Source organism: Oncorhynchus gorbuscha, linkage group LG08 (assembly GCF_021184085.1).
Source record: "Oncorhynchus gorbuscha isolate QuinsamMale2020 ecotype Even-year linkage group LG08, OgorEven_v1.0, whole genome shotgun sequence".
In the NCBI taxonomy this organism is placed as follows: Eukaryota; Metazoa; Chordata; class Actinopteri; order Salmoniformes; family Salmonidae; genus Oncorhynchus; species Oncorhynchus gorbuscha.
Genome location: NC_060180.1, coordinates 64250122 through 64266469, shown reverse-complemented (window position 1 = coordinate 64266469; position 16348 = coordinate 64250122). Strand labels below are relative to the sequence as shown.

The 16348-nt window shown below is 40.0% G+C and overlaps 1 protein-coding gene and 1 pseudogene across 2 annotated transcripts; one reads left to right on the top strand and one right to left on the bottom strand.

The window, feature by feature from the left end:
* Positions 1–1847: 1847 nt before the first annotated feature.
* On the bottom strand, positions 1848–5521 carry LOC124041990 (stress-associated endoplasmic reticulum protein 1). The gene is made up of 3 exons (XM_046360221.1): positions 5256–5521; positions 4833–4908; positions 1848–3113 (listed from the first exon to the last, which is right to left on the bottom strand). The coding sequence occupies exons 1-3, from the start codon at positions 5337–5339 to the stop codon at positions 3073–3075; spliced, it is 201 nt and encodes a 66-aa protein (XP_046216177.1). The 5' UTR covers positions 5340–5521; the 3' UTR covers positions 1848–3072.
* A 1679-nt stretch (positions 5522–7200) lies between these two features.
* LOC124041989 lies at positions 7201–11362 on the top strand (annotated as a pseudogene). The gene is made up of 6 exons (XR_006840029.1): positions 7201–7407; positions 8260–8370; positions 9061–9187; positions 10473–10560; positions 10690–10856; positions 11129–11362. The product of XR_006840029.1 is annotated as a thioredoxin reductase-like selenoprotein T1a (transcript).
* The last annotated feature ends 4986 nt before the right edge of the window (positions 11363–16348 follow it).

Here is a 16348-nt window from a genome sequence, read left to right as displayed (position 1 = left end):
ATGTATGTATGCTTGCCAGTGGAGGCTCCTGAGGGGAGGAAGTCTCATAATGTCTGGAACGAAATGCTATGACTGGAATGCAGTGAATGGAATCAAACATCCAAACCATGCGTTTGATACTAGTCCAGCTATTCTTTTTGAGCCATCCTCCCCTCAGCAGCCTCCACTGTTGTGTGTGTGTGTGTGTGTGTACATACATTTGAAGTCGGAAGTTTACATACACTTAGGTTGGAGCCATTAAAACTTGTCTTTCAACCACTCCACACATTTCTTGTTAACAAACTATAGTTTGGCAAGTCGGTTACGCCATCTACTTTGTGCATGACACAAGTAATTTTTCCAACAATTATTTACAGACAGAATTTTTCACTTATAAATCACCGTATCCCAATTCCATTGGGTCAGAAGATTACATTCACTAAGTTGACTGTGACTTTAAACAGCTTGGAAAATTACAGAAAATGAAGGCCTTCCTTCAAACTCAGTGCCTCTTTGCTTGACATCATGGGCAAATCAAAAGAAATCAGCCAAGACCTCAGAATTTTTTTGTAGACATCCACAAGTCTGGTTCATCCTTGGGGGCAATTTCCAAACGCCTGAAGGTACCACATTCATCTGTACAAACAATTGTACGCAAGTATAAACACCATGGGACCACGCAGCCGTCATACCGCTCAGGAAGGAGACGCTTCTGTCTCCTAGAGATTAACATACTTTGGTGCGCAAAGTGCAAATCAATCCCAGAACAACAGCAAAGGACCTTGTAAAGATGCTGGAGGAAACAGGTACAAAAGTATCTATATCCACAGTAAAACGAGTCCTATATCGACATAACCTGAAAGGCTGCTCAGCAAAGAAGAAGCCACTGCTCCAAAACCGCCATAAAAAAGCCAGACTACAGTTTGCAACTGCACATAGGGACAAAGATCGTACTTTTTGGAGAAATGTCCTCTGGTCTGATGAAACAAAATAGAACTGTTTGGCCATAATGACCAAAGTTGTGTTTGGAGGAAAAATGGGGATGCTTGCATGCCGAAGAACACCATCCCAACCGTGAAGCACACCATCCCAACCGTGAAGCACGGGGGTGGCAGCATCATGTTGTGGGGGTGCTTTGCTGCAGGAGAGACTGGTGCACTTCACAAAATAGATGGCATCATGAGGTAGGAAAATTGTGTGGATATATTGAAGCAACATCTCAAGACATCAGTCAGGAAGTTAAAGCTTGGTCGCAAATGGGTCTTCCAAATGGACAATGACACCAAGCATACTTCCAAAGTTGTGGCAAAATGACTTAAGGACATCAATGTCAAGGTATTGGAGTGGCCATCACAAAGCCCTGACCTCAATCCCATAGAACATTTGTGGGCAGAACTGAAAAAGCGTGTGAGAGCAAGGAGGCCTACACACCTGACTCAGTTATACCAGCTCTGTCAAGAGGAATGGGCCAAAATTAACCCAATTTATTGTGGGAAGCATGTGGAAGGCTACCTGAAACGTTTGACCCAAGTTAAACAATTGAAAGGCAATGCTACCAAATAATGTACTAATCGAATGTATGTAAACTTCTGACACACTGTGAATGTGATGAAAGAAATTAAAGCTGAAATAAATCAGTCTCTCTACTATTATTCTGACATTTCACATTCTTAAAATAAAGTTGTGATCCTAACTAACCTAAAATTGAATTTTTACTGGGATTAAATGTCAGGAATTGTGAAAAACTGAGTTTAAATGTATTTGGCTAAATTGTATGTAAACTTTCGACTTCAACTGTACATGCAAATATGTTAGTATTTATTCCGGGTGATGATTGGCATCTTACATAAGAAAAGCACAAAATAATGTACCAATTATCATATTTTATTAATTTCGCTCTTACATTGCCAGCATACTTTATGCACAGTAAAATAACCAGGTTGAAATTTTCATCCAGCCCTTAATATTTAATTCTAAACACTGGTTTAGTGAAGATAATTACATTTTATCCAGTAATCTTGAGCCTTGAACTGTTTCCGTAAACATGAGGACAGGACGTCAGATCAACTACCAAAGCTTGAAGATGTCCTTATCTTACTGATCCATATTCAACTGACTGTGGATCAGTTGACAATCCCAAAGCCGCAAGAATAGGCAGGGCCAATCAATAGATACAAAATATTTTAAAAGTAGATGAGGACTAGACCGCAAAAAAACAATAGGACTGCTTATCATTACGTACCACTAATTTCTACCAAAACCATATAGAGTTTGCCCAACTTCTTAAACCAATGCCATGTTAGCGGCTTTGAGCATTCCATTTGTATGACAAGTATTTTAATTATAGACATTCAGGAACTGTTTGATGATAAGGTGTCATGTAAATGCATCATAATGCCATAACTTCAATGTCCTAACTTTCTAAATACATGGCTCTGGTTTCTACCATTTAGTTGTTCTTTTGGCATGAGTATTATATCCAGCTTCAAATCTTGTGCTAAGATTTGTGTTGCTGAATTTCTTTCCAGTCTGACCAAGGCATTTGGCCATTCTACCAAACAGAAAACATGTTCAAAGCAAAACAGAACATTTCTTTCAATACACTAAATTAAAGTAGAAATTGTAGTTCATATTACACACTGAAATTACAACAAAGTGGTGGCAAATAAGACTTCTAGAAACGACCACCAAAAACAGAGCTCACAATTCCACAAGATGGCCAACTTGCCTGAGATTGACAGAGCACATCACCTTATTATTTCAGAAACCCCACTATTGGAATGCAGCTTGATGGCTTTTTGTTGTGTGCTGAAAATTGTTAACCTCTATCATTTAAGGCACAAGGTAGGAATGACTTGACAGAGCTTGCCAAACGTAACCAGAGACAAATAACAAAGGTCAAACAAAATAATACAAATTAAGAACAGAAAGTCACAAAGTGCAAGACAGTGGCTCATCGTCCTTGGCCTAGCTGTGTGCAACTTAAGAAGACTGAGAATGTTGAGTGAAGGATAATGGGACGTCATCGAGCTGAGAGAGGTGGTACTTGGTTGGGCGGATACTGAGTGGAATGAACGGGGTGGACATTTCATCCTACATGCCCATCCGAATGCTCTGAATGATCTGGAAGATAGCTGTGGAGAGAGAATTCAAATGTCAAGAAAACAAATCTACACTGGAGTTCATTGACAAGGAATTTAGCTGAGTCAAAGAACCCCTCAGATGACGCTAGAAAACCCTGACCCCTAAGTGAAGGTTTTTATTCACTTACAACAGCAGTCGTCATTGAAGCTCGGAACACTGTTGGGAACTTACCAGTATGTACTGCTGGAATAGTTTACCTTTTCTCATTTCTTTTAACTTGCCAGTGTGACTATATCCCTCCTTTCCTGCAAAGTATTAATTTATGTTTCCAAGGTGACTAATGTAATTGCTCTATTATGTTCTGCTGGAATCTCTGAAAGTGTTGCCTAACCCACTGACTACTAAAAGCCTGGACTGGGACAAATAGCGGGAGGGGAGGACAAGGGAGTAAAAGCCAAAATGTCAAATCAGACCACACAGAAACAGTACAAACATTCTGTCTGACCCAGGATAAATGACGAAAACAGACTCCCAACAGTTAGCAGGCGGAGTTCTTCGAACACTTATCAAAACTGGTCTTTCCCTAATATTAGCTGAGAGGCAATAAGCGCATTGATATTGCCTGACAAAAAGCAAATATTGACAAAAAGATAAATGTGCAGAGGACAACCCTATGGCTGTGAGGAGATATAGTGGTCCTTCGTAGCTCAGTTGGTAGAGCATGGTGCTTGTAACGCCAGGGTAGTGGATTCGATTCCAGAGACCACCCATACATAAAACATATGCATGGATGACTGTAAGTCACTTTGGATAAAAGCGTCTGCTATATGGCATATACTAAAGAGCCTAACAAACCCCTAAAGGAGACCATTGCTTGGTTTGAATACGGTATGAAGGTCCTGCCTACTTCCTGGATCATGTCCCACACTGTTTTTCAATGGCCTTATTATAGCATCATGAAACCGTGACCATTTAAGATACTGTATATGTACAATTCTATTAGTATTTGTGGATTTATTTAATTCTACCCAATGCCTTTGAACATTTTCAATTATACAAAAATAAAATGTCATTGAAAAACCTCAATGAAAGGCATCAGGTAAATATAAATGATTCCACAAATATGAATATAATCTTACATAGGAATTTGATGATATAGTCTTGAAGGCCATTAAAAAACTGAGTGGTCCATGATCCAGGAAGTAGGCGGGACATTCATACTGTAGACGTGGGTGTATACTAGGAACCAAACAGAACTAAACAAGGAGGGACCTACCTGAATTTGTCCAATAGAAACAAATTTTTGTTGCAAAAGATTTTCCGTTTGCTACAGTTTGGACTAATGATTACACCCCTGGTCTACATCAAAGACTTTGTGAGATAAGGTTATGAGATATGTTTTTTATTTCAACGTTATATTCAGCACCATAACAAGTCGTACAAGACATCACACCTGTGGGAATGTGAACACCTGCACACACTTGAGAGAGGAAACATGCTCATTTCAGATATGAAGAAAGAAGCAATGGGAGGACACAATTTGCCCCAGCAGTACGATTTCACGTTCCAAATCTACACTTGTAGACCTCAAAGGTATAGATAGGTAAGCAATTTGGTTTCATCTGGCCTTATGACAAGCTCGGCAGAATGTTGGATACACCTTTCCAATCCTTTCAGATCAACAAAAGTGTCTGGGATAAAGTATGGATCAATTTCAGAGTTCTGCTCATCATCACTGGGAAATTAGTCAAATAGTCAACAGAACTCACCTGATCCACACACAACAAAGATGAAGAGGGCCAACAGCCATGGTCCCACAGCCACCTTATCATCTTGAGGGTTTCTCTGTGATATCAAATACAGTACACGTCATGCTACTGTACCTAACATGGCAACGGTAAAACATGTATCATTCTCAAACCGGTAATCAGAAACATACAGCTGTTTAAATAGAATCTAAACAACTTTGTATGATGTTACATTTCATGGATACTATCGCAACAGCTGACTAAAGATTGAAAGCTTGAGCTGGGCAACTTGGCAATTTGCATATACTATGGGCAAAGCATAAGTGAATGTTGACAAAAACTAAACAAAAACAACTAGCAAACAATCAGAAAATTAAGCATTTGCTAGTTACTCATTTTAAGTAACATATTCCTTAAATCAAAATAAAATGGTTCAAATATTACCGTAGATTTGGCTACGTTGCCTCTTTGCGTGATATTCTTGCTGTGTTTTTCGTTGGCCATACGAATCCTCTGTTTGGCGACCATCTTCCAAATAAGTAGGTTATTAATTATTTTACAAAAATGTGGAATGTTAGTTATATTGTTAATCTGGCTCACTGGTATGCAGCTGGCACTCGTCTACTCTACAGTACAAAATGTTTCAAAAGGGAGAATAGAAGCAGGGCAAATGTCTACGTATGCAAAGTCTTAAGCCCGCCCACACAGGAAGACCGCATTTCGAACGTGCAATGTATATTTGCTATATCTTTCCGCCGCTCACAGTGTGGCGATATAGTTCTTCCCACTTGGACCATTACAAACGATCGCTTACCATATTATTGCATTTGCTAGTGCTTCAGCTCTTTCGACTTTGATATATGTAGTAAATGCAAACCTAATGCACTTGACTTCGATGGCTGCATTGACAGAGACATGTTCATTTCAAATTCATTTCAGTAGTGTCTTAATTTTTGTATATGGGAACATGTAAGGTAGGACAATGGTTACCCAAACAAACAATGGTCAGAATGTACTCAAGCGGCAGAGTCGATATTCGCGTTTATAAACCCAGGGTCGTTACAGTACTAATATATCCAATCCACAGTTAGATGACAGGCAAGGCACTGCACTTGGTTGAGTGCAGTAAGATAATTCAATATTACAATTGACATATTTTTGGTTGTTGATAATTCAATTGTACAGGTAAACGGTCACCTACTCATTGAACGCTCGTTGCGCATCAATTTTAAAGCGTATGTTCTTGTGATGCGGTCTTTAATGATGACGTGTATCTATTTACCTATGCCAAAGAGTTTTATAACTAAACCAAGATAGACCACAGCTTGTCATTTCAATTGGCTGCAAATGAGTCATAGGGGCAGAACACGCAAAAGCTAGCGAGATCCCATTGGCGTGTGCTAATATATTTCTGTTAAGGAACGCCTACTCTGAGTAAACAACGGCATTTTAAAAAACTTTTGCAAAGGGTAAAGTATACAACATTCTAAACAGGCTTTCTCTGGTTGAGCAACGCTCTTTTTTATTTAACCTTTATTTAACTAGGCATGTCAGTTAAGAAAAAAAATATTATTTAAAAATAAGGTCTACCCCCTAACCTGGACGACGCTGGACCAATTGTGCGCCGCCCAATGGGACTCCCGATCACGACCAGTTGTGATACAGCCCGTGATCGAACCATGGTCTATAGTTTTTTATTTTTTATTTCACCTTTATTTAACCAGGTAGGCTAGTTGAGAACAAATTCTCATTTGCAACTGCGACCTGGCCAAGATAAAGCAGTGTGAACAGACAACACAGTTACACATGGAGTAAACAATTAACAAGTCAATAACACAGTAGAAAAAAAGGGAGAGTCTATCTATATACAATGTGTGCAAAAGGCATGAGGAGGTAGGCGAATAATTACAATTTTGCAGATTAACACTGGAGTGATAAATGATCAGATGGTCATGTACAGGTAGAGATATTGGTGTGCAAAAGAGCAAAAAAGTAAATAAATAAAAACAGTGTGGGGATGAGGTAGGTGAAAATGGGTGAAGCCTCGAGCACCGAGATGCAGTGCCTTAGACCGCTGCGACACTCAGGAGCCTTAACATTGGCTAGTTAACGTGTTTTTTGTAAGTGTCTTTGAAGGTGTACTGTCATGTATATTCATACTCAGAAAAATCACATAATTTATTAAACATGTGCTTAATTTTTCACTGAACTGTGACGTTTCACTTATAACTCAATTTCTCGGGCAATATGCTGCGTTCATACTAGTCGGAACTCTGACATGTCTGACTTGCTAACTGGTTGCAGTTATATTACGTGCCGCGTTCAATCAGTTAGCAGGTCGGAAATGTAAGTATTTCCGAATTCCGTCTAGAACGTGAACCTGGCAATAGTTTCACAGAGCAGAGTGGGGGACGGGAGCACCGGATTGATTGCAGTAGTGAAGAAATCGTAGCAGAATGGCGGAGAGGTGGCTACCTTTTTCGATCATATTTCTAGGAGTTCTCTCCTTGTATTGTGCTGCGTCGGATGATAACAGCGGCATTAAGAAGATGAAGATGCAATTTGCAACAGGGCCACTTCTTAAATTCCAAATCTGGTAAAGGAGTACAATACATTTTGAGTAGACCTCTGTTGTTCAGTTAGCATTAGCTACTTGCCTGTATGTGTCTAAACCGAATTTGCATTTCCTGTCTCGGAACAAGAATCGTTATAATTTCCATGTAATCGAATTGACTGTCAAACTGGTGTAGCGTCCCATATTTTTGTTCAAAACATTATCTAACCTATTTTTCTTGAATTAATTATTTAGCTAGGAGTAACGAGCTAACGAATTAGCTACGGCAGTGCAAAGCTACTGTAGTTAGTTAAATCCTATTAGGTAACTAGCTAACTATTTCTGCTCAGAAAGTTGGGTGGGTGCAGTCAAATAACCTTATTCAGCGCAGTATTTTTGGTTAGCTAACAACATCCACATGTTTATGTAGCTAAATGACAACCGTGTTTTGTCTGTTGTTAATTAATCATCTGTAGGTGAGAGTTTGAAAAAACATCTAGTTAGCTACTCCCACTGTCAAATCGTTAATCCTGTGATTTGCATACCCTTGTAGGCAATAACTGTTGGATTCATTTATACCATATCAAGAGCATGGTATTAACTCAAACCAAGGGAGATTTGTGTTTGGAATGTGAAATTGTTATGTTCAGTAGTTTAATGATGCATTTGTGCAATAGAGTAACCGTGTGCCATACAATGAAATGTCACCACATGCTTTACTGGCAACACCAGTATTAGCATGGAAGTCGCAACAACCAATCAAAGATTACTTTAGTTTGTGTATATGTTTGGCTGTGACCAAGTGTATCTAGTCTTGCCTCTGAGGACTGTGTGTTATTCTGAGTGCCCCACTGTCTGTTCCCCTGACTCTGGCCCTGTTTGACTCTCTCTCAGCATCTCCTGAGGGTACAAGAGGGTGTTTGAGGAGTACATGCAGGTCTTGTACCAGCGGTACCCAGACATCCGCATTGAGGGAGAGAACTACCTTCCTCTACCCCTCTACCGGTAAATTACACTCAATGATGTATATAAACCCTGGATTGCTGATGTTATGTATTGGCCATTGAGAGGCTTTGAAGCCACCGGTCGGCCATATTGGCACTCCCCAGTAGGAGCAGTCCTCCATAGGAATGAATGGAATTCTACAGTATTTTAGTTCAATGTTTCAAGAACAAAATTACATGTATTTATATATTTGTGTTGTTGTGGGGACCATTACATTAGTCATCTCAAAAAATTTTACTTTAATTGACATGTTTTTACCTTTTATTTTTATGTTTAGCTTACAATGTAATAATTCATAATGTCATTACAATATGCATTGAGTTGTCTATAATAATGTAAACATTAATGAATTAATTTCTATAGGAGTGCTAAGATGGAGGTACAGTGGCTTCAACACAGCGCTCCCTATCAGACATCTAGTGTATATCAAAAGAACTGGTTACACTGTGTGCCACCATACCATGGAAACACTTGACACTTAAATTTGAAGCGTATTGCAATGTATTCTTCCATGTGTGGTTGTTAACAACAAATTGACCCTCAGGTCTTCATTTGTTCTGGGCCTAATGGCTAACACACTACATACTGCCGGGTGCAAAACCCTTTTCTTTGTTGACGATTTACACCTTGATATCTGCCACTGTGTTCTACCCTCTCTCTGGAAGTTGACATCTTGTTTGCTGTCCTCAGACATGTTGCTTCCTTCCTGTCCATGTTCAAGCTGGCACTGATCGGACTGATCATCATCGGCAAGGACCCTTTTGCACTCTGCCGTATGCAAGCCCCAGGCATCTGGGTCTGGGGACAGGAGAATAAGGTGAGACTCTCTTAGGTAAAAAAATACTACATGACACTTGGTGTTAGCATCACAGGCATACCGTATGTTATTGTATAACAATACTCTGCAGTTTAAGTATAGCCATGTTGATATGTGTTTATTTAACTCAGTCCTTAAGAGATACATTGAAAATGTAAGAGTAGTCATAGGCAAGTCACTACTGAGTAGTGCCTACTGAGAGACACACACACTCTCATACCTTACCCATGGGAGTTCATAACAACTGTTTGTTGTTTTACCTGGCTATGAACCTGGATCTCCACGGTAACATGAGCCAGTGGCGCTGAAGTAGAGTGCACGCAGTATTGAAATCCCATCCATATATACAGTGAGCTCCAACAGTAGAGCGAGAAAGTTAGACGCACAAATATCCTCCCCCCAAGACATGCTAACCTCTCACCAGGGGTGGGTATAATTTTTTTTTTTTTGGGGGGGGGGGGGTTGTGATATTTATGATTAACATTCTCACTAATTATTCATGATTCATTCAGGATTATCTGTAATCATGGTAGCATCCACATTATTGGAGAAGTGTTTTGAAAACATTCTATTCTTATTTACAATTAAATTTACTCCAAAATGACATTTCTATTGGGCACAAAATAATCTGAAACACAACCAAAACAAACAGCAAATGCATCTAACACGTTCATAGAATAACAATCTTGATGTAATCATTGCGTTCTAGGAATATGGGATGAAAATAATAACCTTTTTACTACTTTAATACATAAGTGAATTTTACCCAATACTTTTGGTACCCTAAAATGGGGGGTTCACCTGATATGGATGAAAATACCCTCAAATGAAAGCTTTAACCTCATTGTCATTATATCATTTCAATTCCAAAGCGCTGGAGTACAGAGCCGAAACAACAGTCCCAATAGTTTTGGTGCTTACAATATATGCAAAACACACTGTGGGCAAATAAGAATGTACTTGGGTTATGTAAGCAGTAACACGGGAGCACTATATTACTCTTGTGTGTTCCTCTGCCTACCGCTACAACATGTTGCTGTTTTATCCTTGAGCTGGGGTACACAGGCTATGGAACAATTTGAGATTATCTATACTTCTATACATGTTACATACAAACTTTCTAACTCAAATTGACAACCAGTGAACTTTGCCCCAGTAATCTCAAATCCTGATGTGGAGACATCATTTATCTACGTGTCATGTTAGACACCAGAGAAGATGTAATCCATGGGAAAACACTCATCGATTGGTGTTGATAATGAGTTTCTGTTTGTGTCTCTTTCAGATTTATGCCTGCATGATGGTGTTCTTCTTCAGCAACATGATTGAAAACCAGTGTATGTCAACAGGAGCGTTTGAAATCACATTAAACGGTAAGGCTCACTTTGCCACATTACTTGTTTGCATGAGTATTCACAAATCCTCCACGGACCTTTCATCATTGTAAAACATCACACAGAAAAGAGTGCAGAGAGTTGATGTCTTTGTACCTACCTGGGCAGATGTGCCAGTGTGGTCCAAGCTGGAGTCAGGTCACCTGCCCTCCATGCAGCAGCTGGTCCAGATCCTGGAGAACGAGATGAAGATGAATGTACCCATGGACACACTCCCCCACCACCGCTCCTAACCCTGTCTCATCCCCCCCGGATGGAGCCATAGACCCCTCCACGTACGGAACCCTCCTCCACGTCTTCTATCCACCTCAGTCTGCACAGTGGAAAGAACCACCATCTCTCACACACACACAATATCTCAGACTTATTTACAATGTGGTATGGTGTTTGTGTGCTTAAATGTTCTATTCACTTGACCATAGTTGTCAGTTTAGGAATACTGAACCTACTCAACCTTCCATCAAAAGTTAGGGCGTCATTTTTTGACAGAACTTCAAGGACTTTTGGATGCGCTTGATGTACTCACTTTTGTCTCTTTCCTCTGCAGGTTTGAGGTGGGTTTCTCAATGGACTGTGAGGTGATGTTAATGAAGGTCTGCGCTGAAGGCAGGAAGACTGCTAGCTCAGACTGGATGTCCCCATTGCTCCTCACCACGCCCCTTTGACGCCCCGCCCCTGATGCTGGCTTGGGATCTATGGCAACCGCAACAGCCATTTTCTTGTACTATTACTACTGCAGATCATTCATCTTGTTGCAATAAACATTCCGTTTGGTCTCTTATGCTCACATGGATCAATTTAAGTGCAAAAATATTGATGTGAATGGTCAGATATTAGAGATTAATATAGATTTACCCCCCCCCCCCTTCCAGATCACAGGTCTTTAATCCATGTGAGTTAGGCATGACCATAATCAGCGGTGTCCATAAGGCCAAAATGATATAGCCTAATTAGCCTTTTCCTGTCTATACAGAAATAAATAAAATCATTTCAAATGGGCTACTAAAGTATGATTTGCCCATAGCGGGTCATAAGCATTGCCTGCAGTCGGAAGGAAAGGCAGCACACGGCATACACCAAATGCATGATTGTTTAGTTGTGACTGTCATTGAAAAGCAAAGGCCCAGCCAGGAATTTCACAATGTTTCAAAATACAACCGAAGAAAACCTTTATTGCTGTCAGGAGAAAACAATGAAAAGACTAATCTGACTATAACAATTATCAACTTAATTGAGCTAGTGGACATCTTGACAGCAGCGTGAGTAAAATAAAACGTTTAAGAGTTAATTTCCTCCAATTCTACACATTTTGCTGTGGGGCAGAGAGGAAGATTAGCTGTTTTACAATTAATTCCCTGCAATAATATATATATTTTTGCCATAGGGAGGAGAGAAATGCTTGCGGTTTAATATATGAATGAGACTAACCAAACAACAGTGGCTGGTAATTTGACCATGACAAGTTGACCACTAAATTAATTTAGCAATCCCCCCCAAAAAATGCTGATGTAAAACCAAATTTCGAAATTGCTCCTTGTGCATTCTACTATTCCGAGGGCCGCCAGTTGCCCTGTCCGAAGCCTACTGTACGCTATACATGCTCAGCATTACATCCAACAGGTATTGAGTTATATTATTTGCCTAAATTATGACAATACAATCTACTCATCACATTACGAATAGTAGGCTTGCATAAGTGCAAATGCGATGATGCATATGGAATGCTTTATTATGAAGGTGCATTTTTATGGTGAAAATTTGCTTGCCCAAACTTAACTCACACGCCTCATAGTCATGACGTTTTGCTTTTGAGCCATTATTTATATTATAACCATTGTTAGTGAACTACACGGAAAACATTTTACATCATCTGATCATGAGCATTTGAATAACATTTAAAATAGCATTTCAGAATGATTGTAATTTGTATATTTCTTTGCATAGCTGGAAGTGTAGCTAAGAAGATTAATCATTTGTCTGTCTAATGGTGGAAGAGTTGGGTGAGCTCGGACAAGGTCAACTGGTTTCAGTTGTTGGTATGACAATAAGTCAATTATTTTCTAAAGTGACTAGGCGGATGAGGTCAAGAGAAAAACCACACCAGCTGTTTTTCAAAGGTTACGTGCACAGATAGATCCAGGAAGGGATACATTTTTGTAAGAAACAGGATCACAGTTTCATCCTAAAGTTCTTTGTAAATGCAGGAGACCGAAAACATCGCAGATGTAATGTGTATTGGAAATGTATTGATTTAGAATTTGCACCCTTCAGTACTTATGGAGGACTACAATGGATATAAATTATATTCAAGGTACACAATATAAACTACCGTTCAAAAGTTTGAGAGAAAAGCACATATTCTTTGTCCATTAAAATAACATAAAATTGATCAGAAACACAATGTTGACATTTTTAATGTTGTAAATGATTATTATATATTCCATTATATTAAATTCCATATGTTCCATTAATAATCAGCTGTTTCCAGCTACAACAGTCATTTACAACATTAATGTATACACTGCATTTCTGATCAATTTTATGTTATTTTAATGGACTTTTCTTTCAATAACAAGAACATTTCTAAGTGACCCCAAACTTTTGAACGGTAGTGTATAAAAGTATATACAAACTTTTTTGACTCATCTCATACACTGTAACTACTGTGTATCTTTCCTGTAGTCTAGTCACTTTATTCCTAGTTATATGTACATATACTATATATACAAAAGTATGTGGATACCCCTTCAAATTAGTGGATCGGCTATTTCAGCCAAACCCGTTACTGACAGGTGTATAAAATAGAGCACACTGCCATGCAATCTCCACAGACAAACATTGGCAGTAGAATGGCCTTACTGAAGAGCTCAGTGACTTTCAACGTGGCACCATCATAGGATGCCAACTTTCCAACAAGTCAGTTTAGAATGACATTGTAGATGATTCTGTGCTTCCAACTTTGTGGCAACAGTTTGGGGAAGTCCTTTTCCTGTTTCAGCATGACAATGTCCCTGTACATGAAGCGAGTTCCATACAGAAGTGGTTTGTTGAGATTGGTGTGGAAGAAATTGACTGGCCTGCATAGAGCCCTCACCTCAACCTCACTAATGCTCTGAATGGAAGCAAGTCTCCAAAGCATCGTTTTAACATCTAGTAGAAAGCCTTCCCAGAAGAGTGGAGGCTGTTATAGCAGAAAAGGGGGGACCAACTCCATATTAATGCCCATGATTTTGGAATGAGATATTCAATGAGCAGGTGTCCCCATACGTGAGGATAATGTATCAACATCCAGACAGACCCAGGGCTCTCTGGTTTTAGTCCCTCAGCCATCTCTAACGACTCCTTCTGCTCTAGCTCAAAGGTTCTGAGCATTAGATTTCTAATAGATTTCTAATCTAATGCAGTACATTGCAAGGCCTGTTTTGTGGAACAGCCTACTCTTAACACACCATTGGCAATGTTCCAATACCATCTAATAAAATGATTTCCTAGCTAATCACTGACAGTTGAAATGGCTGGAATAATCTTTGCAGTAACACTTTCAGTTCGGGCCCCTGGATTCTTTCTGACCATGTGACTTGACCAGGAAAAACTATGGGTTCTAGGCAGCAGTAATTGTACTCTATCACAAGGACTTAGAGTTCTTCAGGATGCGTCTTTGACCCGCTCAAATTAAACGAGCGTCGGTGAACCACATGGGGATTTTATCTCGAATCTCAAAAATGTATCTGAGCAGCTAAGTCCTGGCCCATGTCCTGTAGTGTACACCCGGCTTTATGCGGAGACGTCAGGAGTCAATTCCTAGAAATGCGTGGAAAGCCACACTTAACAAATCCCTTTAATGAGAGAATTCCGTTAGAGTGTTCCACAACTGAAGCTTCTGTACTGTTCAGCTATTAACAATGTAAATAGTCTAAACGAAATAACTAAGTGTGTTGCATGGTAAGATGCCCCTTCCAATCATTCTTCTTCACACCAAAAGCTATCAATACTGAAACAAAATATGAATGCAACATGCAATAATTTAAAAGATTTTACAGAGTTACACTTCATATAAGGAAATCAGTCAACTGAAATAAATTCATTAGGACCTAATCTATAGATTTCGCACGACTGGGAATACATATCTGTTGGTCAGATACCTTAAAGAAAAATCAGGATCAGAAAACCAGTCAGTATCTGGTGTGACCACCATTAGCCTCATGCAGTGTGACACATCTCCTTCGTATAGAGTTGATCAGGCTGTTGATTGTGGCCTGTGGAATGTTGTGCGAAGTGCTGGATATTGGCGGGAACTGGAACACACGGCCATACACGTCAATCCAGAGCATCCCAAACATACTCATTGGGTGACACTTCTGGTGAGTATGAAGGCAATGGAAGAATTGGGACATTTTCAGCTTCCAGGAATTGTGTACAGATCCCTGCGACATGGGGCCGTGCATTATCATGCTGAAACATGAGGTGATGACGGCAGATGAATGGCATGAAAATGGGCCTCAGGATCTCGCCACGGTATCTCTGTGCATTCAAATTGCCATTGATAAAAAGCACTTTTGTCCATAGCTTATGCCTGCCTAACCATAACCCCACCATGGGGCACTTTGTTCACAACGTTGACATCAGCAAATCGCATGACCACAAGACCGGTTGGACATACTGCCAAATTATCTAAAATGACTTCGAAGCCGGCTTATGGTAAAGAAATTTACATTAAATTATCTGGCAACAGCTCAGGTGGACATTCCTGCAGTCAGCATGCCAATTGCACACTCCCTCGAAACTGCAGCATTGTGTTGTGTATGAAAAATTCACATTTGAGTATTTTTATTCTCCCCAGCACAAGGTGCACCTGTGTAATGATTATTCTGTTTTATCGGCTTCTTTACAGTGCATTTGAAAAGTATTCAGACCCCTTCACTTTTTCCACATTTTGTTACGTTACAGCCTTATTCTAAAATGGATTTTCTATTATTCTCATCAATCTACATATAATACCCCATAATGACAAAGCAAAAACAGGTTTTTAGACATTTTTGCAACAAAAAATATATATAATAAAACTGAAATATCACATTTACATAAGTATTCAGACCCTTTACTAAGTACTTTGTTGAAGCACCTTTGGCAGCGATTACAGCCTCGAGTCTTCTTGGGTATGACGCTACAAGCTTGCCACACCTGCATTTGGGTTTCTCCCTTTCTTCTCTGCAGATCCTCTCAAGCTCTGTCAGGTTGGATGGGGACCATCTCTGCACATCTATTTTCAGGTCTCTCCATAGATGTTCGATCAGGTTCAAGTCTGGGCTTTGGCTGGGCCACTCAAGGACATTTAGAGACTTGTCCAGTGTTGTCTTGGCTGTGTGCTTAGGGTCGTTGTCCTGTTGGAAGGTGAACCTTGAGCCCTAGTCTGAGGACCTGAGCACTCTGTAGCAGGTTTTCATCAAGGATCTCTCTGTACTTTTCTCCATTCATCTTTCCCTCAATCCTGACTGGTCTCCCAGTCCCTGCCACTGAAAACATTTCCACAGCTCGATGATGCCACCACCATGCTTCACCGTAGGGATGGTCCCAGGTTTCCTACAGACGTGACGCTCTGCATTCAGGCCATTCTACCATTAAGGCCTGATTGGTGGAGTGCTGCAGAGATGGTTGACCGCAGAGAAACTCTGGAGCTCTGTCATAATGACCTTTGGGTTCATGGTCATACCATCGCTCTGTGGGGGCCATACCATCACTTCCAGGACTCCTTGTTCTTCTTTACGCT